Raw genomic sequence first — 27,642 nt, forward strand, 5'->3', positions numbered from 1 at the left:
GGCGTGCGCCACCACCGCCCGGCTGGTCTGTACTTGTTTGGTGAAAGTTTTGTCTCCATCGCCAGAGGGACATATAGTCCTTTAGAATCAAAGTGGGTGAAGGGGGCAGAGTTTCTTGTGTGGGTCAAACTGGAGACAGTATAACATCCTTGATAACAGTGTCATCCATCATCATACTGTCCAGGGCTGGACTATGAACCAAGGGTGACTTATGAGTTGCAAAGGCAGCTAGTAGTTACAGTGTTGGCCTAGAAAGAGCATTGAGGAGAGCCATAGCGATGGCTGCCTCCTCCTCTAGGAGTGCCTGTAATTTCTGTACCCCAAAGACACTACTGAATTTAAATATGGCAACTCCAAACTGCCTGGGTCAGAAACAGCCTCAGTGTAAACCTGTTACCTTTTTCTAGGAGTTAATTCTACATGTACGTTCAAGGGCGATTTTTCTGTTTGTTTTCTTCCCCCAAGAATATCTCAGCATTTCTATTTAGAAAACATGATTTACTGATGGGCTGTCTCTTCCTAGGTGACCAAGGGGAGGGGGTGTCACAGAAACATTCGCCTATGTAGTTAGAATAGTTTAGTAGCCACCCACAGGCACTTCCCACACCAGGAATACTAGCTACAGCCTGTCATGGATCCATTCAGCCAATTATCCACTTCTATGGCACCAAATACTGTTGCCTTGGCAACCAGCACTCACAATGGTGTCAGCCTTGAGGCCAGGCATCTGAACACCCAGGTGTGTGCATGAGGATGGCTTTCGGTGCCATGGATGATGTGAAGACATCTCAGAGTGGTGACTGCAGGAGGCTGCTTCGGTGGCAGAAGATAACCTGGGTGCTTGGTAGAGAGAGAGAGTTCACAGATGTGCAAGAGACAGGCATGTCCTCAAATAAGGTCACAGGTAGCATTTAATGGTATGGCTGTGTGTGTCCCTGTGTTCTGAGTACATGTGGCACACACACACAGGTCAGAAGACAACCTTGGATGTCTGCCTTCACTTTTCACCTTGTTTCTCGTGGGGTCTCTTTTGTTGTTTGCCACTGTGTGCACTATGCCAGCTGGGCTGTGAGTTTCTGGTTTGGCTCTGAATTGGTCCTTCTTCTTGTCGTGGGAGTGCAGAATTTACAGGTGAGTACTTCCTTCCTCACCTGCCTCTACTTGAGTTCTGGGGATTTGAACTCGGGCCCTCAAGCTTGCACAGCAAGGACTTTACCCGCTGAGCCATGTCCTCGGCCTGAGACACTATCTCTCAACAAGCATTTGGACTTGGCTCCCTGTGGTTGCATGGTTTTAAAAGAAATTCTCCTCCTTTGTGAATTCCCAGCTTACCTTTGAGTCAGGTTGCAGATGAAAACCCTCAAGGGCCCACAGCTTCGGGAAGAGATAGCTGTCCCTAATACAGTAAGCCATTTTGATTCTTTTGGAAGAAACATCCCCAGTGTCCCTCCCATAACAAGGTTGGAAATGAGCCTTGTCCCCTGAAACCGGGGCTTAGGGCAGCATTGTAGGGACCCTAATCAACTAAGTCTGGAGGGAGTCTATCCCCAGCAAGCTTCTACCCAGTGTGTTTCTCATCCCAAGAATTACCTGCCTAGGCCTGAAACTGTTTTATCTGACATCCCTTCACGTACAATGTCATTCCTTCTCTAAAATGGATAAAGGCATAATTTAAAAGATGTCTTTGGTTGGAGGGTATGTATGTATGTATTATGTATGTATGTATTGTGTGTGTGTGTGTGTGTGTGTGTGTGTGTGTGTGTGCACGCGCGCGCGCGCACGCGTGCATGAGAGAGAGAGAGAGAGAGAGAGAGATCATGCGTGTATAAGTGCACATGTGGGGGTTCTAACACAACCCCTCTGTAAGGCAGGGTCCCTTGTTCGCCACCATGTGTGTTAGTGAACCTGTGGCTGACAGATGAAGCCAAGGGAACAAGTAGTACTAGAAGGGCTTAGTCTATGCCCTGCAGTGGTGTTCAGGGTGACTCATAAAACAAAACAAAACAACCAAAAACCAAAAAACTAATTTTTAAGGTATTTAGGAAGGTTGACTGTTCTGCCAGTGAATTGGTAAGAAGTTGGGAAGCTGTGTCAGCATTGAGCAGGAGACCTAGGGCTTGCATGCACATCCTCGAGCCTCAGCCTATGCCCTGCCGTGGCTTGGGAGTATTTTATGACTTTATAATGTGGTAGGCCGAAGGCAACAGACTTTAACATTTTATTGAAAACAATTATAGACACACAAAAGCTATAAAAACAGAATGTAAAAGTCCTTACACTCGGGCCCTGCAGGTTACTTTAACCTGGTTGTGCCTTAATTTCTGAGCCTATGCTCTGTGCTGTGTGGCTGTGTCTGTGGCTCTATGGAACAAGCCTACAATGGAGAGGACATATTTCTGCCCTGAGTGCTTGGCACTAACTCAGGTCCTTTGTGTCCCTCATTAGTAAGGGTTCCCTTGAAGGCAGGGAAAGGGTGTGTGACAAGTAAATAATGGGGTCTTACAGGTGTCACTGCAGATGCCATCTTTAATTTTGCAGCAGATTTTGGTGTGCCTAACTTAATTGATACTACATATTTTTGTTTTGTACTTCGAGACAGGGTTTCTCTGTATTAACTGTCCTACCTGTCCTGGAACTTGCTCTGTAAAACAGACTGGCCTTGAACTCACAGCGATCCTCCTGCCTCCGTCTCTGCCACGCTGGGATTAAAGGTGTTCGACACCCACATGCCTTTAATCCCAACACTCGGGAGGCAGAGGCAGGTGGATCTTTGTGAGTTCAAGGCCATCCTGATCTATAGAGTGAGTTCCAGGATAGGCTCCAAAGTCACAGAGAAACCCTGTCTCAGAAAGAAGTTAAGTTTAAGCAAGTAGCTAAAATGTGTACATGTAGCTACTGTTTAAGGAATATAAGGTAACCCTATGCAGTTTTAAATTTAACTGTGCTAAGTTTCAAATATTTTACTAAGTTAAAATCAGTTACAGAAAATTAATTACAGAAATAAGACCTTACCTAGCCACCTGTGTGCTTAATGTGTGCTTAAGGCAACTAAGACAGACAGACCTCTAATGCCTCAGAGACCTGCAGAATATGGCATTTAAAACATTGTTTTAAAAGTTTATAATATCAGACAGACTGCCAGATCCTGACAGTGACCCAAAGTCTCCAAAGAAGATTATGAGGCATCCCAGTTCCTGCACCTGGATGATGATGACGCTGACCAGTGAGCGAGATGCTCAAATGTGACACTGGCTGCCTGCCAGGACCTGGCCAAGACTGTGGACAAAGCCGCTGGACACTGGAAAATTGATTGTACCCCTTTGCCTAGACAAAACAAGTCAGTCTTTTCCATGTCCCTCTTCCACAGAGAGAAAAAAAAAACTCTCACCTTATAGGCCTGGTGAAGATTGCTGTTCTTTGAGACATCTGCCTCCAATGGTAATGGAGAGACTTGGGTGTGGCTAAATGTATATGGACTGGCTTCTAACTGGCTTCTGTCACTTTTTTAATAGATTTGAAAAATGTATAAAATTTACCCTTCTCAGATCTCTGAAAGTATTAATGGTTGTCAGCTTGACAGCATCAGGCAGTCAGATCCACTATAGACTATAGTCAGCATGTTAGCTGATAAAGTAGTGACTACTGTTCAGGCACAAGCTCAAGGTTTTTAGGTTTATTTTGGTTGTTATCTAAGTATAAACTTAAAGGGCTTTTCATCAGGCCAAAGGCACCTCTGACCAATCCATACCTGGCTCTCTGGACAGAAGAAAAATGTACATGCTTCTAGCCCAAATCAGAAGTTTTTGCTAGGAGTCAAAATTATAAATATGTTCTTCCTGTTTGAACAGATCCAGATATCTACTTTTTCTACACTGTGGGCTTCAGTAAATAAGTTTTAACTTCTGTTCCTAGTTTAAACATGTCTTAAACAGTTTTCTGCTTCTGGCAGACACATCTGAGTATCAGTTGCTGACTACAGGCTGTTCTAAGTAGACTGCGAGCCCTGGACTTGCTGTGGATGTGAACCAGTCCAGCTGATGTGGACACCCCCTGTCTCTGCAACAGAGTCTGCCAACCAGAAGCTCCTGATGGATTCCCCATTGCCTAAATTCCTTTTTTTGCTTTTGACTAGCATTTCAGCCTTCTTGGGTCCCTAACTTTGTCCCAAAGTCAGCAGGAATTAGCATGGGAAAGAATATGTTGCCCATTTTCCCTGGTTGAAATGCTAAGTCAAAAGGAACTCCCTTACATAGGGGATGCCAATACTTCTCACTCCCTGATGGCGATGCTGGAGAGACAGCAATTCCATGATTGGAATCTCCAAAAAAAAAAAGGGGGGGGGGAATGAAGGGACCAGCTCCCCATTTCGGCAGCCATAACAGCCAAACACGTACTTGCCTGACCTTGTCTTGGTCACTAAGGTCAGACGCCTGCCTCGTGGCAAGGAAACAATCAGACGTTAGCTGGTGGTGCTATGCTTTGCGGCTCTGCGAGTGCTTTACGGACAAGTGCACAGCAATGATGCACAGAGCATAGAAACCACCCTGGGAGGGCCTATTTGCCATAACAACCAGTTGACCAATCAACACAAGGCAAACCCTCCAAGCCTGGAGGCACACCAATCCTTAGCCTGTGTGTACCCCTAGACACTCCCCTTACGCTGCCCTATAAGATCTCTATGCAGTGGCTTTGTGTCGTCTTTCCTAGCCATCCGCCATGGAGGGTGGATGAAAGGCCCGAGCTAACATGGGGTTAGCTCGTTAAAGAACTACAAAAAGCCTCTTGCTGTTTGCATCAAAAAGAAAAAAAAAAGGGGGTGCACCACCACTGTCCTGCTAATGTGTATCTTTTTATAGTCTATGATGTTTATGTGTGTGTGCACATGCATGCAAACAAGACTGTGCATGCCACAGCAAATGTGTGGAAGGCAGAGAACACCTAGGAGTCAGTTCTTTCCTTCTACGGTGCATGGGTCCCAGGAATCTAACTCAGGCCATCAGGTTATGGACAAGTGCCTTCACTCCTGAGCCATCCTAGTATTACAGAATTGTGTGAGGTTAACAGCAACAACAACAAAAATGGTAATTCAAGACTCCCCAACTCAGAAGTAACTATTCACTGTGTTCAGGGCGCATCATCCATGCTGTGAATAGCTGTGGACAGAAAGTCAACAAGTTTCTAAGGTTTAGATGAGCTATTTCTAACAACCATCTGATTTTACTTGAATCCAACAAAAGAGAAAGTTGATATGAAACAGAATTGCTAAGCCTCAAGCAAGGGGTCTTCATCAGAGAGATCATTTTGTTAAAATAGCCCTCAAAGTAAAAAATTACTTTGTCAAACATTAAATTTTATTCATTTATCATGTGTGAGGAACATCATGAGACTGTGTGGCCAGCAAGCATGTGGAAGTCAGATGAAAGCTACACCAATTGTTCTTTCATTCCACCAAGTAGACCCCAAGGATGGAACTTGGGCAGCAACTTCAAGGCAAGCTCCTTTTACTGACTAAGCCAACTCACCAGCCCAGTGTTGTGTATAAAGAAGACACTGAATTACCTGAACCAAACACCTCAACCTCGGGCCGAGCTCTGAACGTGAAAACAGAGGTTGTACTTACCCTACACTCGCACTGGCCTTTAAGCAAAGTGTCTCTCATGGTTAAGGCCCCAGTACGTTCTGTTCTGACAGTGATGTTGCTTAAATGCTGACATCCGTGGCTCCGTACTTTGGGCTGCCATTGGAAGCAGAGCTCTGTCTAAAGCAGGTGGTGTGTTTTTACATGGCTGCTGCAAAAAATCCTCCAGCCAACCTCAGCTGTGAAATGGACATGTTATGCAGAAACTTGGAAGGAAAGCCAGGCCCCATGTCATCTGACCACAGGAACTTAGGATATTAAGTGACTTCCCAACCAAGCGTGCTTTGATCAGTCTCCACTTAAAAGCTGGGGGAGGGGAGAGACGAGATCCCAGGACTCAGTCAGGAAAGTCAGCAACCCAGTCACTCTGTGTTCAGTGAAGATGCCTGATGCACAATGCATGTACAGCCCACATGTGCATGGCACACACAGATTATAAATTTCTAGGGACTAGGTACCTCCCATGATGCTTTGTATGTGTGACTCAGAAAGTATCTGTTGATTTGCTGAGATATTAGAAACAAAACCCTTACAATAATGATTGTAGCATGCTTGCATTTCTATCAATTAGAATTACTCAAATTTCTAAGCTGAGGTTATTAGTTTGTTTTTGTTTTTTTTTATACTGTAATGGAATACTAGAGGCTAGGTAACTTTATAAAAAAAACAAAAACAAACAAAAAACCCCAAACAACAACAACAAAAAACCCCAGAGGTTTGCTTAGCTCATGCCTCTGGAAGTTCAAGAGCAGGAAGCTTGGAGAGAGATCACATTGCCAGAGAAGAGACCAAAGCACTGGGGACCTTCCAGCCTCATCATCCCCAGATGACCTCTTCCCCAAACTGACAAAGGGTCCCTTGAGAAGGCCTTTAACCCCTTCTGGGGGTGTCACCCTCAGCAATCCAAGGACTACCACTAGGTGGTTCCTCTTTTCTTTTTTAAAAATGACTTATTTATTTAATATGTATATGACATTCTGTCTCCATGTATGCCTGCAGGCCAGAAGAGGGCACCAGATCTCGTTATAGATGGTTGTGAGCTACCATGTGGTTGCTGGGAATTGAACCCCGGTTAGTGCTCCTAACCTCTGAGCCATCTCTCCAGCCCCTAGCCTGGGGCTCTTAAATGTATCACTACCAAACTGAGGGCCAAAGCTCCAATACATGAACCTTAAAGAACAAATTGCATCCAGGCCACTTGCTCTTCAAATGACAATAGAGAGGCTAAGGCAAACATTTGCCACAGCTACTTTAGATGCCACAAAACCTCCTCATTCTGTGGCTGGGAGACAGTTCAGTCAATAAATCGCTTACTGCTCAAGCTTGAGGATCTGAGTTCAGATCCCTCCCACCCACATAAAAGCTGTATGAGGGTACATGTCTAAGCCTCCAGTACTGAAGGTGGGAACAGGAGGGACCCTGGGGCACACCGGCCAGACCAACTAGTGAATTTTGGGTTCAAAGAGAAATGCGGCCATGCCCTTGTAAATGTTCTCCCTCTGCCTGTAACTCCCATGAGCCAATTAAGATGCCTTGAATTGTCCTCAGTTTTACTAGTGGCCCACCTAATCCTGGAGTAATTTAGAGGCATCATTTGGTTTGCTGATATTTGTAATTACACTCATTGGTGATTAAGAGTCTTTTGGATAGTAAACTGCTAACTGTCTGCCTGTCGTTAGATCAGAAGATAATCCTCTATTTCAGCCCCAGGGCTGACAGTCTCAAATCCATCCTTTCACAGACCTTTGACTTCAGTTTTAGTGGCCTAGCATTCAGAAGTGGGGAGAGCACCGTCCAAGGGGCTTCCCGAGAGCCTGGCCTATCTGTCTCCATCTGTGATATAGCTCAGGCTGTCCTTAAACTCTTCATGTTCCTGTCTCGTCTCAGCACTAGGAGCAGTCAGGCTCCCCCAAGCCTGGCTGAGATTTAGCTTAGAAGCATTACAACTCCAACGGGTGTAGAATAAACCACTGTACTGTTTGGACATGGTTTCATTTGCAATCTCACTTTTTTTTTTTCTGTTTGTGCTGTGACTTTAAGTGCCATTAATTCAAGGATTGGGTTCCTAAGGGAACTTGACTACACTGGACAGGAAGTCTGTTACACACATTGACTGCAAGGCCCTAGAGAGAGACTTGGAAGCCTTAGGAGAGATGTTGCCTCTGTGACAGCCGTCTCATACCACAAGCACAGAGTTACCCACAAACATATACGCCACACACAGACACCATCATATACACAGACACACACACTACAGATGCAGAGACACAAAGACAGAAACACACAGACATAGACACACACAGAGAGATACACACCACACAGAGAGACAGAAAACACACAGACACATTACATAGAGACACCTGCACTCATCAAAGAGACACACACAGAAACAGACACAGTCACACACCACACAGAGAGAGGCAGAAGCACACAGATATATAGTCACACCACACACACACAGACACACACATCATATATACACACAGAGACAGACATACCACACACATTCACACACACCATATATACACACAGAGAGACAGATAGAAACATACACACATACCACACAGAGACACACAGACACACACGCATACACACACTGTACACACACACAGACACACACAGGAACAAAGCTGGCTGTGCTCCACTGAAGACTCACGCAGGGAAAACTGAAATGTGACACCCATGGGCTTTTCTTGTGTTACTAAATATTATTTCTTTGATTTCCTCTAATCGTTTTAAAGGTGAAAGTGTTCTTGGCCTTCACAGACAGGCAGCGTCTGGACCAGGCTTTCTGGCCAGTTTGTTGACCCCTGCCTAGAGCATGCTGCAGACCCCTGCCTAGAGCATGCTGACCCCTGCCTAGAGCATGCCGCAGACCGCTGCCTAGAGCATGCCGCAGACCGCTGCCTAGAGCTTGCTGCATATTCTCTGTCTAGAATCTCACTAGCCTGGCCGAGTGCCGACAGCTTCATTAGGAATTTGATTCCTCTCTCAGCATGCACCACGTTAGCTAGCATATCCTTGCTTGCCACTGGCTGACCACAGGCAGGGTTTATTAAAATGCTTATTGTATTTGTTTATTTTTGCATGTGTGCAGGCCAGAGGACAACTTGCAGGAATCAGTTCTCTCCACGGGACCCTGCAACAGGCTTGGCAGCAAGCACCTTTACTCACTGAGCTGTCTTGCCAGACCCCAAGGACAGACAGTAGTTAACACATGAATATAATCAGAAGCAAGTGAATCACACGTGGGATTCACTGTTCCTGTGAGAGGAACAGTCACATTACAGGCATGTGAAAGCCAGTACCTACTGATGCCAGAGAGCTAGCTTTCTCCTCCCCCTCATTATTAGTGTTGTTACTGTTGACTGTTGTTGCTATTGTTGTTTTAGACAAAGCCTCACCCTCGAGCCCAGGCTGGCCTTGAACTCAAAGTCCTCTTGCCTCAGCCTCCTGGGGCATTACAGGTATGAGCCACCAAGTCTGGCTATCTACTGATTTCTTCTGGGTATATCACTGAGTGCCTGTGACCTGCAGTGTGAGCATAGACAGCATGCTAGAAGCCTGTTGCATCTGAGTGTGCATGCACACACACTCATGCATGTTTTCTCAGCCCCCAGAGAGATGACAAGGCGTTTGGGTTACTCTTTTTGGCAAGGGTAGTGTGTGTGTGTGTGTGTGTGTGTGTGTGTGTGTGTGTGTGTGTGTCTTAAGGGCTCTAAGAATTTTCCAGTCCCTCCTATGGGCAGGCCTCTGGCTTGGGATACAATGTTTTCTTTCTTAGCAAATGTTTGGAATTGCAGGCACCAAAGTAATACACACATTTGTTGGGTTGATATGCTACCTCTTGTCCTGATAGCAAACTTTGGCCGCTGTCGTTATTAAAGATGGTTTGCAGCCTCCATGCCCAGGAGGTGGTAGTCTACGGAGAGTGCAAGAAGGGGCTGGGGAGCTGGCTCACCCGCTAACTAACCTAGCCCAGAGCGGGTATCTGGCCTCAACCCAGACATTTGAGTGTTCGTAGGGAACCTGACAGGCAGTTGTGTTATGGAAGTTGACATACTGAATGGCCCCCTTTCTCATAATTCTCCACCTGTCTCTTTGTGTTAAAGGGGGAGCTGGCAAAGAAGCAGAGGAGGGAGTGGACGAGGCAGGAGGGGGGGAGGCAGGTGGGTGAAGTATGGGGCTGGTTCCATGTGTGCTCTGATGTAGACGGCAGGCAGGCACGAAAGGGCTGCGAGGAACAAAACTCTATTGTTTGCTGTCATCTTGAAATGAGTGTCAGAGTAGGCGGGGGTGCTTTGACCGTTAACCGCACAATTTAGCCGGCCTGTTGTGTCCTTCGGGCCCCACCTCCTTGGAGTCTCTCAGATTAGAAAAGAAGGCTCCAGCCCCTTCTAAATGGGCCATCTCTCGTCCTTTGTGCCCAGACTGCCCAGTGTGAAATCAACAGTGACGTTAAATGTTTTCTAATGAATCATTACTGAAAGGAAATGGAGGGCTATATGTGTAATGGATTGTAGCGCATTAAAATGTTTTATTTTGCACACAAAAATGTTGTCCTTCACAGGCACCATGATCGTCGCAGAAAGGCCTTTGTGCCGGGAACCGTTTCAATGGATTATCGGCCAGTGTTTCCATCGCAGATGGGAATCAAAGGGCGCCTTTGGCTAACTAATGTTTTTCAAGATGGCAGCCATGAAACACATTTAGTATTTAAAGTTGTGGTTGTAAAGGAATGTTTGAACTCAGGCGATTTTCTCACTTACATCCCCCCCCAACTTTGGGTTTGGGAAAAAGAAGCAACTCCGACCTCTGTCCATTCCAGAGGGACAGCCGCTTCTCAGCCACAAGCCCTTGGCCCCAGGCATGGGGGCCACAACTTTCCCTTCACTACATTTGGTCTGTCTTTTCCCCCTTCCTTCTTTCCTTCTTTCCTTCCTTCCTTCCTTCTTTCCTTCCTTGCTATTTGATGCCTTTCTAGGACAGAGTCTTGGTGCTCATGTCTGAGTGATTACCTCTCTGACTGGAAGCGGTTGGAGTTTCTGGAGCCTTCTGAATTGGGGCAATGTGAAATCAAGAGTTCAGTGCTGTTTTGTTGCTAATCCAACAACCAACGTGTGTAGGGTCTAGCCTGCCCTCCTCCCTCTTCCTCTTTGTGTGTGTCTCTTTCTCAACTTTGCTAATATTGGGGAGTTAGTAGATTGGCTGCAGCAGCTTCCTGATACCTCAGGCTGACCTTCAGGCCATGTGCACCTGCGTTTGACACTCTCTGAGGTTGTGAGAACTGGAACCTTCAGCCTAGTAAAAACTTTCATGAGTATGGCATTTTTCTTTCTCGAAACTTCAATTCACAAACCACAAACACCTTCCATCTTGCTTCTCCTCTCCCAGATAGGATGGAATCACACTGAAATCATACACAAAGAGCAACTGTCTCTTGTCTGTGCATTCAGGATAGACACGGTGGGTCTTGGTTGCAAAGTGAAGCCTGAAAGCCTTGCTCTCTGAAGGTTTGGAGGAGACAGGCTCAGGACTTTGCATACACAGAAAACATGAAAGATGGTAGCACAGGCCTCTGTAGATCAGCAATCTTATCCACTTCCCTCTGAGTATTAGAACTGAGATGTGTCAGTTTATAGAGTCCTTTTGTCATGGGTTTTCACCTGCATACGGGATGTAAAAAAAAAAATGTGGAGCCTACTGGATTATTATAAACCATATGCTTGTCTAACCTTCTGGGTCTAGATAGAATGTACTAGTACCCCAGAAAGCCTGTTGTTGCCTCATCCTCTCCCTTCCCTTGACACCAAACAGTCACAGCTTGGGTTTTCATGCACTGTGCATGTTTGTTTGTCTGTCTGCCTGCCTGCCATCTGGGGGGTGGGGAACAGCAGCTCTTACTAGATACCAAGAAAAACAATCAGGCCTGGTAGTGCACTCCTGTCACCCCAGTACTCAGGAGGCTGAGGCAGGAGGATTGTGACTTCAAGGCCAGCCTGGGCTACATAGCAGGTTTGAGACCAGCCAGTGCTCTGAGCTAGCCTCTGAACCCCACTGGGTGCAGAGAACTCAGCAGTCGAGGCTTGCATGATGAGCAGGAGGCTTTTTTGGTTGACCCTCAGCATGGGGCTGGGGAGTATAGAGGAAATAAGAATAAAGAATCAGCAAGCTGAGCCACTGTGAAGGGTCTGTTAGTTAAAGCAAGACAGGCAGAGGCCTCTGGGTAACCCTCACCACTGGAGTGAGTCATAGAAAAGGACATCTGACCACAGTGAGCATTGTGACTGAAGTGTGTCGGGGTGTGGGGGGGGGCATGGGATTGGTCAAGGTGGGTGTCTCTCTGTTTAAATCTGGGAAGAGAGGGCAGACAAACAGCATTTGTCACTCAGCACCCAGAGATTTCGTAGCTTTTTAAGCTACGAGTCACCAAATACTTACTGAGGAGCACCCCTGAGCCTTGTGTTCCTCAATGTTTCCAGGGGGTAGAGACGAGGCTCCGATCAGGGGACCCAGCTCGGCACTCCCCCTCATCAGCACTCGGTTTGAGATCTACTTTGAGACAAAAGTAGAGGACCTGGATTAGGTTCCTAGAACCCACATGGTGCCTCACAACCGTCCCTAACTCTAGTCTTACCTCTTTCTGGCCTCTGTGTGCACTGTACCCACGTGGTGTGCATGCATTCATGTAGGTACACATTCGTGTACATCAAATTAAAAATAAAGCAATCTAAGATGGAGAGCAATGGAAGACACATCAACCTCTGGCCTCCACACATACATACATGCATGCACAGGTAATTGCCTATGTACACCTACCTGTACATGTGCACATGTTCCAGTAGGCTGGACTGGGGCTCAGTGGCAAAACACTTGTCTCACTGCATGAGGTCTGAATTTGGTCCCAGGACCACAAATGATGATGGCAATTCCATGCGTTGTTGGATTAGGGAAGAAAAAGGACCGTCTCAACCACACTCATCCCAAGGTTCAAATCACCAGACTAAAGACAAACCTCCTATCTGTAAAGGATATCAACACTTCCTTGCCACACCTTAAGAATATGTTCATTTTTCCCTTCTATTTGTTTTGAGACAGGATCTCATCATGTAGTCCAAGCTGGCCTTGAACTCATGGCTTCTCCTCCCTCATCCTCCCATGTGCTGAACTTACACGCATATGTCGTCAGACACATCCAAGACTATGGTCTTAAACTTAACACATAAAATTTCCATAACTGGGGGCTGGAGAGAGAGCTCAGTGGTTAGGAACACTTGGTGCTCTTGCAAAGGACCCAAGTTCAGTTCCCACCTATGTCAGATGGCTCAAAACTGCCCGTAGCTCCAGCTCCAAGGGATCTGATGCCTTTTTCTAGCCTCCAAAGGCACCTTCACACACATAGCATCCAATCACATGTAAATGGTATGTCAGTATGTTCTAGCAATACCTCTTCAGAGAGAATCTGAGTGGGTACAGCTTTAACATATATATATCTTAAGTGTTCCACCATTAACACCCTAAAAGTCAGGTTAATAAAAAACACGGCTTAGATTATTAAATAAAGATATAATTTAAGGTAAGATTTGATTTTTAATAAGATGCCTCTGAGGTCAGTTATCAAATAATAAACATTGTATGTTTGAGTTTAGCTCTGTCTTCCATCATTCATTCTTCGTCCCGAGTCTCCCTCCCTATTTTTTGAGACAGGGTTTCTCTCTGTAGCCCAGGCTGGCCTTGAACTCAGAGATCCTCCTGTCTCTGCCTCCCAAGTGCTAGGGTTAAAGGCACACTCTATCCCAGTGGCTTCTGTTACTGCAATGTGTTGCCAACAAGGCAGCTCAGCAGGTGGAGACACTTGCTGCTGAGCCTACGGTCTGACAGTGAAGCCACTGATGGAAGGAGAGAGTGGCCTGGCGTGGCTTGTCCTCTGACGTCTATACATGCTTCTGTCTTATACACTTCCCTAGTGTTGGTATTAGAGGGGTGAGCTACGATTCTCTTTTAGACTGATTCACTCTTGTATAGACCTTGGGTGGCCTTGGGCCCACAGAGATCCGTCTATCTGTTAATCCTGAGTCCTAGGATTAATGGTGTGTACCACACGTCCTAGCTTCTGGCTGCTGGGATTGAAGGTGTGTGTCACAACTGCCTGATCTCTATAGCTTGAGGCTGATGTTGCTTTATGGAACCCTCAGGCAAATTGTTGATTCTCATCGGAATCTTTTTGTGAATAGACTTGGACTATACACACTAATGTGACCTGCTGCCCTTGGATGTGCCATTTTTGGAGACTGGGTAGGTGTTGAGAATACTGGTGATGCCTTCACTCTAGCGGCTGCAAACAGCACAGCTCTGGTGTGATGTGCGTTTGTCAATTCTACATCAATATGACACGTGTTTTCCATTCTTGAAGTGTGTGTGACAAGCACATGGATTCTGGGGTCAGATTCTTTCTGCCTTCATCTCAGGTGACATTGGCCAAATGATGAGTCCTTTTCTCCATATCTGATTTTCCACCTGTCACCTCAGGTACCCCCACTCTCACCCTTCGTGAAACTGAGTGTGAGCAGTTTTGAACCAATTCACAGGAGCCTGGTGCTGTGTAGCCTGTGGAACTGTTTGTGATGTGGTGTTCCACTGTGATCCTAGGGAGTAGTCTTTTGAAGTTGTCACAGATATGTCACCGTGGACATCTCTGCTTGCTTCTTCTCCACTGCCTGTGACCCGAGGAGTGGCTGCCTGATCACTGCTCTGTCTCACCTTTATCAGGCCTCGCTGAACTGCTTCCCTCTGAAGTGGTATAAGATTCCCACCCACCCCCACCACCATGCTCAATGCTACAGTAGGCAAGGCTTTCTCCAGCTCATCCTTGTCAGTCTGTCCTTTTTGGCAGAGCTGGATTTGCCATCCATTGGTGTGTTAATTTGCTATTTGGCATGTCTGTTTGATTCTTCTGTGAAAGGTTTTTTTTTTTTTTTTTTTTTCCATTTGTCCCCTCTGAGACTGAGCTGTTTGATTTTATTTCCAACATCTCTTTTTGGGGTTGGTGTGGGGTTGAGACAGGGTTTCTCTGTGTAGCCTTGGCTGTCCTGGAACTCACTCTGTAGACCAGACTGACCTCAAACTCACAGAGATCTGCCTGCCTCTGCCTCCCAAATGCTGGGACTAAAGGCATGCACCACCACTGCCTGGCTCTAACATCTCTGTAGACAAAGAATTTCTCCAGTCTGTAGTTTTTACTCCTAATATTACATGTGCCATGTGTGAGGGTGTCTGTGTGTGTGGAATGTGTATGTGAGGAAGTTTGAATGTAATTGGCCCCCATAATCCCAAAGGGAGTGACACTATTAGAAGGTATAGCTTTGTTGGAGTGGGTATGGCCTTACTGGAGAGGAAGCATGTCTCTATGAGAGCAGGCTTTGAGGTTTCCTATGCTCATGATGCCACTTAGTGAGTCAGTCAACTTCCTGTTGCCTGTGAGATATAGGACTCTCAGATACTTCTCCAGTACCATGTCTGCCTGCACACTGCCACGCTCCCTGCCATGATGATAATGGACTGAACCTCTGAAACTGTAAGCCGCCACCCCAACTAAATGTGTTCTTTAGAAGAGCTGCTGTAGTCATGGTGTCTTTTTACAGCAATAGAAACCCTAACTAAGACACAGCCACACACATACCACCGAGCCACAGAGCCACAGACATATACATACCACACACACAACATACACAGAGAGAGAGGGAGAGAAAATAAATGGACATTTTTTCAAACTACATTTGAAAATAATAGTTTTAAAAATTAGAAAATTGATAGTTTTATGAAGACTTCATTCACGTGCATGCAATTCTTGTTTCACTACTACAGTGTGGCTTTAGTGTCCACAGGGTCACAAGACCCTCACTGTGACATGATCAGGTTTCTGATGCTCTTGGGAGCCTGCCAGAGAGTGGATCCACTGAGTGACAGGGTGACTGTGGAGAAGCTGGCAGACTGGTGACCGGGCTGAGCAATCTGTGCTCCCTTCCCAGCATGTCCTCTTAGCTGACATTTGTCATTGTTGCCATCTTGGTGCAAAGAAGGTGGTCTCTCCTTGTGCTTTTTGATGTGTATCCCATCTCTTAACTCATAGGCTCCCTAGTGGTGTCAAAGAAACTGGATATTTACTCTGTAGAGTAGCCCATGCATTTCAGGGTGATCTCATACATTACTGAACCGAAAGGTAGACCTAGGGCCACAGGATAATGTGTAAGCCCGATGGCCTGAGTTCGATCCCTGGAACCCATTGTGGAAGGAGAGAGTTAACTCCAGAGAAGTTGTCTACTGACCTTCGCATTCATGCTGTGGCATATTTGTCCCTCTCACCCCTGGTGATGGTGGCGGTGATGATGGTGGCGGTGATGATGATGACAATAAAGGTAGACCTATACTTAAACGTGCATCTAGTGACCACTGCAGCCACAGAGATCAATTATCTTGAGGGAAATTAAACCACAGAACTGTGTTCTGACTGGTGAGGTATGTCTGGAGAACAAAGAACTCATTAAACTCAAAGTGTTGGGCCTGGAGAAGATGGCTCAGTGGTTAAGAGCACTGTCTGCTCTTGCAGAAGACCTAGGTTCAATTCCTGGCATCCATATAGCAGCTCACAGCCACCTGCAGCTCCAGTTCTGACCTCTGTGGGTACCAGATACTCATGTGGTGTAACGACATGCATATAGACAAATCACTCGCACACATACAATAACAGGATTTTTAAATCTCACAAAATCTAGGCACCACTGGCACAGTGGTGCATGCATGGAATCCTAAGCCTTCAGGAGGCTGAGGCAGGGGGACTGCAAGTTTAGGATCAGTTTTAGTTATACTTTGAGAACCTATCTCAAAAAAAAAAAAAGCCTCATTGGATTATAAAAATGGGATATGAAGGTAAAAAGAGGCATGGGTGAGTTGGAGTAATATGATCATGACACATTGTGCATGTGTGTGAGGTCAAAGAATAAACTTCAGATATCTCTTAAGAAACCCAGGTGTTCAGGAATTGCATTATTGATAATGTTGATATTGCTTTTATAAGTCTATTGTATGTATAGTGTGAAGCAAAGCCAATGAAAAATTTCTCAGGTCACTAAGATAGAATTTAAATGAGGGAGATAGGGGAGAAGTTTCAAGACAGGTACAGAGAGGGGCAGGAGCTTCAGTAACTGACTCAATAGGACCACAGGTATGCACATGTGCACACACGTGTGCAGATGTGTGCAGATGTGTGAAGTGCTCCAGTGTCTGTGGCATCCAACTGTCTTCCCAGTGAGAAACCAGAATCAAGGTCTGCAAATCAAGTAAAATAAGGCTGGGGCATCTTAATTATTTCTCCTCCTCTTCCTCCTCCTCCTCCTCCTCCTCCTCCTCCTCTTCCTCCTCATCCTCCTCTTCTTCCTCTCCTCCTCTTACTCTTCCTTTTCCTCTTCCTCCTGCCCCCCTCCTTTCTTCCTCTGTTTTATTTTGTGTATGATGTACATTTTGCCTTCCTGTGTGTCTATGCACCAACACATTTGTGCCTGGAAGTCAGAAGAGAGCATCACATCCCCTAGAACTGAATTTATGGATGGTTATGAACCACCATGTGGGTGCTGGGAACTGAACCCGGGTCCTCTGTAAGAGCAGCCAGTGCTCTTAACCACTGGGACATCTCTAACAGCTCCCATCTTGGTTTCTTGGCAAGCAGTGAAGCTGTTGAAGAAAAAGAAGCCATGTCAAAGAATCCCTGAACCCACTTAGCAGATTCCAAAGAATAAAAATTGGGCTACTTTGAGCATCAGTGAGGATGATTGACAACATCAATCATCAGATGTTGATGTGATGCCCATAAACCTGTAATAAGTTTATTGTCATCTCTGGGTTGCCTGTTCTTCTGCAGTCGGTGAGAAAACTGAGGGGTGGTATGAGCCACGGCCAAGTGAAACACATCAGATGCCCATAAACCTGTAATAAGTTTATTGTCATCTCTGGGTTGCCTCAATGTGGACTCACCATGCACGTGCCTGCCTTCCCTTTACTGCACTGTGTGGCAGCTGGATACTAATAAGGGAACACTTTCTTCCTAGGAAGGCTCCACAGTTGAGAGCACCTGCTGCTCTTCCAGAGGACATGAGTTAGTTCCCTGTACCGTTGAGGTCTTGTTTGGGTATTGATTTCAGTCTATAGCAGAGAGGGTAGATTTGGTTTTTCTGGCTCCAGTGGGCTAGTGTAGGGAGACATCTGCTGGCCGTTGTTTTAAAAACTTTTTTTTTTCTATAGAAAGTTTTTATTTTTAAACGTATGCAAACAGGATAGCATGCTGCCCCAGCTACTCCATCTTGCCATGTATTTCTGTATGTACCTCCACCTCTCTCTATCCAGCTCCATCATTTTTACGGTTCTGTCTAGTAAGAACTGATCAAGCACACCCAGGCTGAAAGCCACGAATTAGCAATGTGTCTGTGGTTTGCTGACGCGCACAGCTCTATCAAGAAAACGTCCATTACTGCGCAAATGTCCTTACCCCTGGCAGCCCCACCAGACAACAATTGTTCTGAGTGTCTGCTGTAGATTAGCTCTGCTTGCCCCAGACAGTCACACAAATGCAATCGCATGGTGCATGCCCTTTTGTATGTGGATTCTTTCACAATGTCTGGGAGGGTCTTCCACGCTCTCTCGAACCCTTTACTTGGCTTTTATTGCTACTTTCAGTCTTCAGTGTAGATGGGCCACATCCATTCTCCAGTTGATGGGTCTTTGGACTGCGTCCAGTTCCGGGTCATTCTGAATGAAGCTGTACATGGGTTGAACTTGGTGTTCCAGTCTTTTGTAGACCTGGGTTTACATTGCTCTTGTGTAAATACTTAGGGGTGGAAGCACTGATCAAAGGCTAGAGATGTGGCTGACTTCATTAGAAACTGCCAGACTTCCTTTCCTGCCAGCAACCTACATGGAGCTCGGTCACATTTGGCAGTGTTGCTCACCTGACCTCTTCTGGTAAAATCTTCTTGGGTTTTTCCTTGCATTTCCCTGATAACCAATGGCCTTGAGCACTGTGTTGAGTGACCATTTCTCTTTTTTCCTTTGTAATAAGGTCTATTCAAGTCTTTTGTGCACTTTAATGTTTTTTTTCTATGGCGCTCCCCCCCCCCCGTGTGTGTGTGTGTGTGTGTGTGTGTGTGTGTTGTGTGTGTGTGTGTGGTGTGTGAGAGAGAGAGAGAGAGAAGAGAGAGAGAGAGAGAGAGAGAGAGAGAGAATACAGGAGGGCACTGGATTCCCACCTTATTGTCTTTGCTATCTGTGATTATTTTTTAATAGTTTATTTTTATTTTATTTGCATTGGTGTTTTGCCTGCATGTATGTCTATGTGAGGGTGTCAGATCTTGGAGTTACAGACACTTGTGAGCTGCTATGTGGGTGCTGGGAATTGAACCCGGGTCCTCTGGAAGAGCAGTCAGTGCTCCTAACTACTGAGCCATCTCTGCCCCCTGCTATCTCTAATTGTATCTGGGCCAGATGTTTCTGGATTCTTGGCCTTTTATCCAAGGAACTGATATAAAGCCCCCAAATATTCAAAGGAAAGAGCTAGAACAGCTCAGAAAGAAAATATACTGTTGATATTAACATTAGGCCCAGCAGTGGTGTCACGTGATGCTGACCCAGCACTTGAGAGGCAGAGGCAGGCAGATCTCTGAGGTCAAGACTTGCATGGTCTCCATAGAGAGTTCAAGCCCAGCCAGGACAACATAGAGAGACCCTATCTCAAAAAAAAAAAAAAAAAAAAAAAAAAGAAGAAGAAAGAAAAGAAAAAATTGACAGCAAACCACATAAGCAGGGGTACTTGGGCCCTCAGGTTATTGCATAGTTTCTTTGCTCAGTTCCTGCGCTGCTTTCATGCCTTGGTTCTGCCTTTCAGCAGATCTTGGCCATGGCTCATACCACCCCTCAGTTTTCTCACCGACTGCAGAAGAATAGCAGAATCAGAATTAATAGGAGATGAAACAACAAGCCAAGCCTTTAAAATGGTATTGCACACAGTAGGTGCTGGGTTTCTGTCAGCTGCCATTGCTGTTTACACACACACACACACACACACACACACACACACACACACACACACGCGCGTGTATGTGTGTGTGTGTGTGTGTGTGTGTGTGTGAGACGTGCCACTTACTGGTGGATATGTTCTGAGAAATACACCATTAGTCAGTTTTGTTACTGTTAAGTGTTATAGACTGATACATCATGGTAACCCACTGCAGGCCTGGACTACATGGTATAGCCCATGATCCCCACATACACACATGTATGTGCACACACACTGGCTTCACACCCAAACAGGATGGATTTCAACACAATGGTGAGTATTTGTGAATACAAACATTACCTAAGTATGGAAAAGCATGGTTAAAAACACCAGTGGAAATATGTACTCCAAATAGCTTAGTGCTACCATCACCTCAGCCCATTACCATCCTAGGGTTTAACATCTATTTGTTGCAGGCACTAGACTGTAGTAGGAGTTTCTGATCCCACAGCCATTTAGCCTCAAATAAACACACAGAGGCTTATATTAATTATAAACTGTTTGGTTGATAGCTCAGGCTTCTTATTGGCGCTCTCTCTCTCTCTCTCTCTCTCTCTCTCTCTCTCTCTCTCTCTCTCTCTCTCTCATTAGCCCATTTCTATTAATCTAACTATTTCCAGGTGGTCTTGGCTTACTAGAGAATGCCCAGACCCGGACCTTTTACTTCTTTGGTAGCTACATGGCGCCCCCCTGGCAGCTCCTCTCTGCCTCTCTCCCCAGAATTCTCCTCTGGTAGCCCTGCCTATCTTCCTGCCTGGCTACTGGCCAATCAGTGTTTTGTTCATCATCCAATAAGAGAAACATATATACGGAAGGATATACTAGACTCACTAGACATTTCTGGATAAATGAACTGCAGCCGACATTTCTGGATGAATGGGATGCTGAGGAATGTTCTGTTCCCCACAGAAAGAAGAAGTGAGGAAGAGACACATCCGTCTGCACATGGAAGGGACGCTCACGGCCCGGGACAAGGTCGGAGTGCAGGACTTTGTGCTACTGGATGCCTACACCAGCGAATCTGCCTTCCTGGAGAATCTTCGGAAGCGTTTCAGAGAGAACCTTATCTATGTATGTAACTGTCCTGAGCTGTCCCATCCCTGTGCACAGCCTGGAAGACCTTGAATGACCTCACCACAAAGGGCATATAGGGGGCGCTCTCCACCCAGCCGGGATAGACCGGAGGAACCGTAGGCCACAGGAGACGCTCCATCATTTTACTACGTAGTTTGAGAAATTAGGAACAGACTAGGGTTTCCGGCAGCCACTGCTCTGTCTTCACTGTACCCGATTCCTCCTGATGCAACTTCTCTTGGCTGAGCATCAGGGCGACAGTTGATTCCTCAGCTTAGTGTTGTTTCCAGGAAGAGAGCAGTGTCTTCCAGGAGACATCTCTAGCAGATGTCCAGAGCAGATGCTAGCTCTGATTGGCCCGCCTTAATGGGGATTGGATTGGTCAGGTTGGGTCACTCTGGAATGAAAGAGTAAAGTCCCAGCATCCTTGATGCAAGTGGGTTGACAGCTGGGACAGGGTTCCTTAAAGGAGAGACTTTTGGAACAAGAGGAATAGATGCCAGCTGAGAACTAGGAGATCACCTTTGCTGTAAGTCTTCAAGGACCAAGGAAACAGCTTTTTACCAAACCATCACCGACAGGTCTTATCCTGCCTGGCATGTGCAGGGACCTGGGTGGGGTTTGCAGCAGAAACAAAAATACTTGTCTTTGTATGTGTGTGTGTGTGTGTGTGTGTGTGTGTGTGTGTGTGCGCGCGCGCTATATATATACACAATATATTAAAATCCAATGTGTTAAAATCAATGTTACTAGAAAAAATCTTTTTTATTCTTTTTCTTTAAAAAGCAGATGCTCTACTTTTTTTTTTTTAAGATTTATTTATTTTGTGTATGAGTGTCCTATCTGCATGTACACATTTATCCCAGAAGAGGGCATCAGATCCCAATGTAGATGTCTGTGAGTCACCAGGTGGTGGCTGGGAATTGAACTCTGGACCTCTAGGAAGAGCAGTCAGTGCTCTTAACTGCTGATCGTTTCAGCTCAGAAAAAAAATTTCTTAAATTTTTCAAGCCTGACTTTGAAAAATTATCACCCTTAATTGTAAGAATGGAAACAAACTTTCTCTATAAGTAAAGTGTAAATGACATGGGACATTAGGCTCATCAGGTCTGCCAGTTTCAGTGGGTGAACTTCAGAGACAATTTCACACCCTCAGAGCCATTGATTACATTGATTAAAGTAGCGGAGAATTTTTATCAAAATACCTTCTCTCTTCTGGGTGCCCAGTGATTTTTGTCCTAGTGATTAGAAAAGTCAGCAGCAATGGTTTGAGTGTGTCTGGCGTAGATGTCTTCCCGCCATGGTGTGGAACAGCAAATTTAGAATCTGAAAGCACCCCACACATTTTCAAAGGGAACCACGTATTTTTGTTTTGGCATTAGGACCTTAGAATGCCTCATTTATTTATGATGGCGTTCCAAGGGATCTTTTGTCAGGGGTTAGATCCCACACATAAACACTTGGAACAGTTTGACTGTGAACAGAGACAACAGATGAAGTCTGGAGAAGCATGGTGATGGGAGGCTTGCGTGGGGCTGTAGAGCTCAGGCAAGCAAGCTTGCCCTGCATGTTCAGCCAGCACTCAGAAAGGCATCTGTGAAGCATTAATTGGGTCCAGGCGCCCACTCAGGAACATCCATTTATGAGAGAGTAGTAGTCTGGTCTTCATTTCATTGGGAAAGAGTATATCTCCCCTACCCATTATATTTAGAAGAGGGCACCACTTCCTGCAGTGCTCGGGCCCTCTCTCTGACAGCCTCTTCTCCTTTCTCCCAGCTCCCCACACCCAGGGGCTTTAGCTGTACTGGCCTAGTGCTGTCAGCCCTCCTGTCTGGACCCTTTGTCCTGAAGCACACTTCTTGATCATGACTAGCTCTTTGTCCTTCAAGCTTCAACACAGATGTCTGCTCCTCGATGGAATCTTCTGGAAACCCACTAGCTAATGCAGCTTTCCTGCTCATTGCCTTCTTTCTGAACACCTCTGAACACTTCTTTGATGTTGATGAGCCTGGGCTGCTTGTGTGCTCTCACTTCTCTGAACACAAGCTCTGCGTCAACAAACCACACACTTGTTGGTTTACATCCCCACTGTGGAGTCAGCCCCTGGGGGTCTGAATGTGGGACACTAATTACATATGGTGTGTTCCCTTTCTTCAGACATACATCGGGACGCTGCTAGTGTCTGTGAACCCGTACCAGGAGCTGGGCATCTACACTGCCAGCCAGATGGAACTTTATCAAGGGGTTAATTTTTTTGAACTACCTCCACATGTGTAAGTAGCTTCCCCCAGGGGACCCAGTTTCCTTTTCCTCAGCATATATTTTTCCTTACCTCTTCCTTTTTCACATTCTCCTGTCTGTCTGCCTGTCTGCCTGTCTGTCTGTCCGTCCATCTATCCTCCCACCTCCGTGATGGATGCTTCTTTACGTCTTGCACTCTTGCATGTCAAAGCAATAGAAAATGTTAGGTTACTTTAGCATCTCAGCCTAAATGGACAAGAGGAGGGATCTTTGTGGAGCCTCAGAAACGTGAGTCATCTTCTCTGGGATGTTGCCGCTGTGGTGCCACCTGCTGGTGCTTGAGAGTCACTGCAGCTAAGGATGCCTTTGGTCTGGCCCTGTGCAATTTCTTGCCTAGCTTGCACAATGTGCTTTTCAGCCTTCTGCTTCCCTCTGCCGTTGACTTCTAGACTAGTTCTCCCCTCATGTGTCTTGGAGGCTAAGCCATTCCTCTTAAAACATCTACAGACTTTTCCTCATCAGTACCACCAATGATTCCACCACTGACCCTGAGCTCACCAGCTCGCAGGAGCGCTTCAAATTTGCTCGTGGTAGTTTCAATTCATGGGCTGATTGTATCAGAGGTTTCCATCTTTGGTTTCTCCTGCAACCCCAGGTGTTGAGAAAAGAGAAAACAGCATTTTATCGTATTTATGGAGTTATTTAATACTTAGGCCAGATGCTGTTTCTACCTACAGTTAGTGGAATGTCTTACAGGGATGTGACTTAGCATCTGGGTTTATTCTCAAAAGAAATGTAAATGTATAAAAAAATAAACTTGATGGGGCTGGAGGTACAGCTTGGTGTGGTGGGCAGTGTGTTTGACTCAATCTCTAGAATCAGGTCAGTTAAGCTGTCTCAGTTACTTTTCTGTTGCTGTGATGAACTCTCATGACAGAGGCAACTCAGGGGAGAAGGGCAGAGTCCATCATGGTGCAGAAGCTAAGGAGGCAGGGGCGGGAAGCAGCTGGTCACATGGCATCGGCAATCAGGAAGCAGAGAGCGCTGAACACTCGCTACTGCTCAGCTCTCTGTCCCTAGTTACACAGCCCAAGATTCCAGGCATCATCTTCTCCCCTCAATCCCGCACAGACCCTCCCACCTCCCAGGTGATTCTAGATTCTGTCACATTTGCAGTTATCACTGGCTATCACGTGGGTAGATTTTGAAAGTGTGTCCCTGGCCTTTAACTCCTGTGTTACTGAAGGTTGTCACTAAGTGCTCTTTGTACCAGGCCACTCAGGTAACCCTGGCAGAGAGGTCTTTCTGAGGTGGCACAGTCTAGTATTTGGTCTTTCTGCTCAGTAGTATTAGAGCCAGGGCAAACTAGCCTCGTTAAGAACCAGCGTGCAGCCAGGCAGTGGTGGCGCATGTCTTTAATCCCAGCACTCAGGAGGCAGAAGCAGGTGAATCTCCTTGAGCTTGAGGCCAGCCCGGTTTCCAGAGTGAGTTACAGGACAGCCTCCAAAGCTACAGAGAAACCCAGTCTCAAAACAAAAACAAACAACTGAAGAGATCAATCTGCAGTCCATATGGCTAAGGTTTCTTTATTCAGATAACACCAGCCAGGCGTAAGCCAAAAATATCTCCCTACAAACAACAACAAAAAAGAACCAGCGTGTTTCTGTCCACTCCCCCTCCAGCTACGCCGTCGCTGACAATGCCTACCGCATGATGTGCTCGGAGCTGAACAACCACTTTATTCTCATTTCTGGAGAGAGTGGGGCTGGGAAGACAGAGGCCTCCAAGAAGATCCTCCAGTATTTTGCAGTCACCTGCCCGATGACTGAGTCACTCCAGATAGCCCGGGACAGACTGCTGCTCTCCATCCCAATCCTGGAGGTGAGTGGCCTTGAGGACCCCTTGAGGGGACTTCCAGGAGGCCCCCAAGGAAAAGGAGTCCTCTGCTCGGGTACAGCAGTAGAAATAGGCATGTGACTACTGAGAAAGGGGGCTTGACAGGCATTGTCAAAGTAGGGACATGACCTAGAAGTGAGGCGGGCAGGCTTGGATGTCATCCAGCAGGCCTCAACAAAGCCATCATCCCAGCTGTGGAGTGTGTCTGCTCAGGGTAAGGAGTCTCTAGAGGCCTTGGGTGGGAGGATGACGAATGACAACAGTACATGGGATTAGTAAAGTATAAAACCCAGGTGACTAGTATTTACCTCTAATTGAAATCATCTGGGTTGTCACTTCTACCACAATGCACCAACCTGCTGGCTGGTGCAGAACAAGTCACTGTCCCCTCTGTGGCTGCCCTGACTGTAAGAGATGCTCTGCTAAACGGGTTTGCAACTGGCCTTTGGGTATGAAAAGGGTGTGGTGACAGGCTGCCAACTGCGTCCTCGAAGCCGCACAAACTGTCCTAGCTGATTTCTAATAATCTCCTCAGGCCCTCTAGGGGGACTCCCACCCTCCCCCGCTTTCCCTGTGTTCAAATACAGCATTAGAACTGGATCCTCTGTGGCTAAGGACTGTTTTTTAGAAGATAAAATATGGTTTCCCTCTTTAGCTCCTCCCACCGCCCTCCATTTTCATAATGAGCAGGTTGTTTGGGGACATGGACTTGCCGAGCATAGTGAGCCAAAGTCACACTGTGTGACATTTGTATTCAAAGGCTTTCGGAAATGCCAAGACACCCCGGAATGACAACTCGAGCAGATTTGGAAAATACATGGACATACAATTTGACTTTCAGGTATGCTGAAATTCCTGTGCTGGCTCTTAGGGATCCTTTACCCAGGAAACTTTGGGAAAGGGGCAATATTAACCCAAGTGATAGGAAAATACAGGGTCAGGATAATGTTTAAAAAATCTGTGTATGTGTATGTATGTGTGTGTGTGTATGTATGTGTGTGTGTGTATGTATGTATGTGTGTATGTATATGTGTGTGTATGTGCGTATTATGTATATTGTGTGTATGTGCGTATTATGTATATTGTGTGTATGTGTGTATGTATGCATATATATGCATGTGTGTGTATGTGTATGTATGTATGTGTGTGTATTATGTGTATTGTGTGTATGTATGTGTATGTATGTATGTGTGTGTGCTATGTGTATTGTGTGTGTATGCATATATATGTGTATATGTATGTATGTATGTATGTGTGTGTGTATTATGTGTATTGTGTGTATGTGTATGTGGTGTGCATTATGTGTATTGTGTGTGTGTATTATGTGTATTGTGTGTGTGTGTATGTGTATGTATGTGTGTATGTATGTGTATTGTGTGTGTGTATGTGTATGTATGTGTGTATTATGTGTATTGTGTGTGTGTATGTGTATGTATGTATGTGTGTATGTATGTGTGTGTGCTATGTGTATTGTATGTGTGTATGCATATATATGTGTGTATATGTATGTATGTATGTGTGTAGGTATGCGTGTGTATTATGTGTATTGTGTGTATGTATGTGTGTATGTATGCATATGTATGTATGTGTGTGTATATGTATGTGTATATGTATGTATGATGTGTGTATGTGTATTATGTGTATTGTGTGCATGTATGTGTGTATATATGCATATATATATGTATGTGTGTGTATTATGTGTATTGTGTGTATGTATGTATGTGTGTGTGTATTATGTGTGTTGTGTGTATGTATGTGTGTGTATGTATGGGGGTGCACTGAATCACACTATGGATGTCGAGAGCTCACAGTGCCACCTGTTTGTACCCAACACGAGAGAGGACTTTTCGTCTACTCAAAGACACAGCAGGAATGTCTGGGATACTGTTTTACCAGTCTCCCCTTACAAATATCCCAAAGTGAACAGGGCCGGTGAGATGGTTCAGCGGGGAAAGGGGCCTGCAGCAAAGCCTGAGGACCTACGTTTGATCCCTGGGACCCACATGGTAGAAGCAGAGAACCCATTGCGGAAAGTTGTCCTCTGACCTCCATACAAGTGCTGCAGCATGAGTATGACCCCCCCACACACACACAACTAAATACTTAAAGTGGACAATTTCACATACAGTAAATAGATTTACTTTGAGCCATATACAAAAATAGTGTAGGTTGGCAAGATGATTTGGTGTGTAAGCACTTGCTACACGAGCCTGATGGCCAAGCTTGGATCCCCAGAACCCACATGGTGGACGGGAACAGTGAAATCTTTGAAAGTTTGTTCTCTGTTCCCACATACAAGCTACGGCACATGTGCACGCTGGTACACACGTACATACAAATTTTAAGTTATTTTAAAATTATCATGATGGACCGTGGTCTGAAACATTAGAAGGTAAGGCAAGCAGAGAAAGTATCTTTCTGACCTCAGAGTGGGCAAAAGCAGAGCCTAGGAAACACCAATCATTGACGCTGGGAGATTGTTATTCATTCAAATCTCAAAGCGCTTGGGAGATGAGGCAGGTAGAGTGTGAGTTCAGGGCTAGCCTGGACTACATAATAAAGCTGAAACCAGTCTGCTACTGAGACCCCCTTCTCCCCCCAAAAAACCACCCTAAGCTAGACCACTGCTGTTGGTCAAGTCCGCAGTGGTAGGGGCTTGTCATAGTCATCACCTCGAATTTTTTGTTTTGAA

At 45.8% G+C, this 27,642-nt stretch overlaps 1 protein-coding gene across 1 annotated transcript in view; it reads left to right on the plus strand.

Moving 5' to 3' along the window:
• Positions 1–20,678: 20,678 nt before the first annotated feature.
• Positions 20,679–27,642, plus strand: part of Myo1h (myosin IH) — a 38,117-nt gene continuing 31,153 nt past the window's right edge. Inside the window, exons 1-4 of the mRNA XM_035444171.1 lie at positions 20,679–20,810; positions 22,971–23,086; positions 24,737–24,935; positions 25,711–25,791. Of these exons, the coding sequence (XP_035300062.1) occupies positions 20,685–20,810; positions 22,971–23,086; positions 24,737–24,935; positions 25,711–25,791 (522 nt within the window). The 5' untranslated portion in view covers positions 20,679–20,684. The remainder of the gene's footprint in view (positions 20,811–22,970; positions 23,087–24,736; positions 24,936–25,710; positions 25,792–27,642) is intronic.

Source organism: Cricetulus griseus, chromosome 4 (assembly GCF_003668045.3).
Source record: "Cricetulus griseus strain 17A/GY chromosome 4, alternate assembly CriGri-PICRH-1.0, whole genome shotgun sequence".
Lineage (NCBI taxonomy): Eukaryota > Metazoa > Chordata > Mammalia > Rodentia > Cricetidae > Cricetulus > Cricetulus griseus.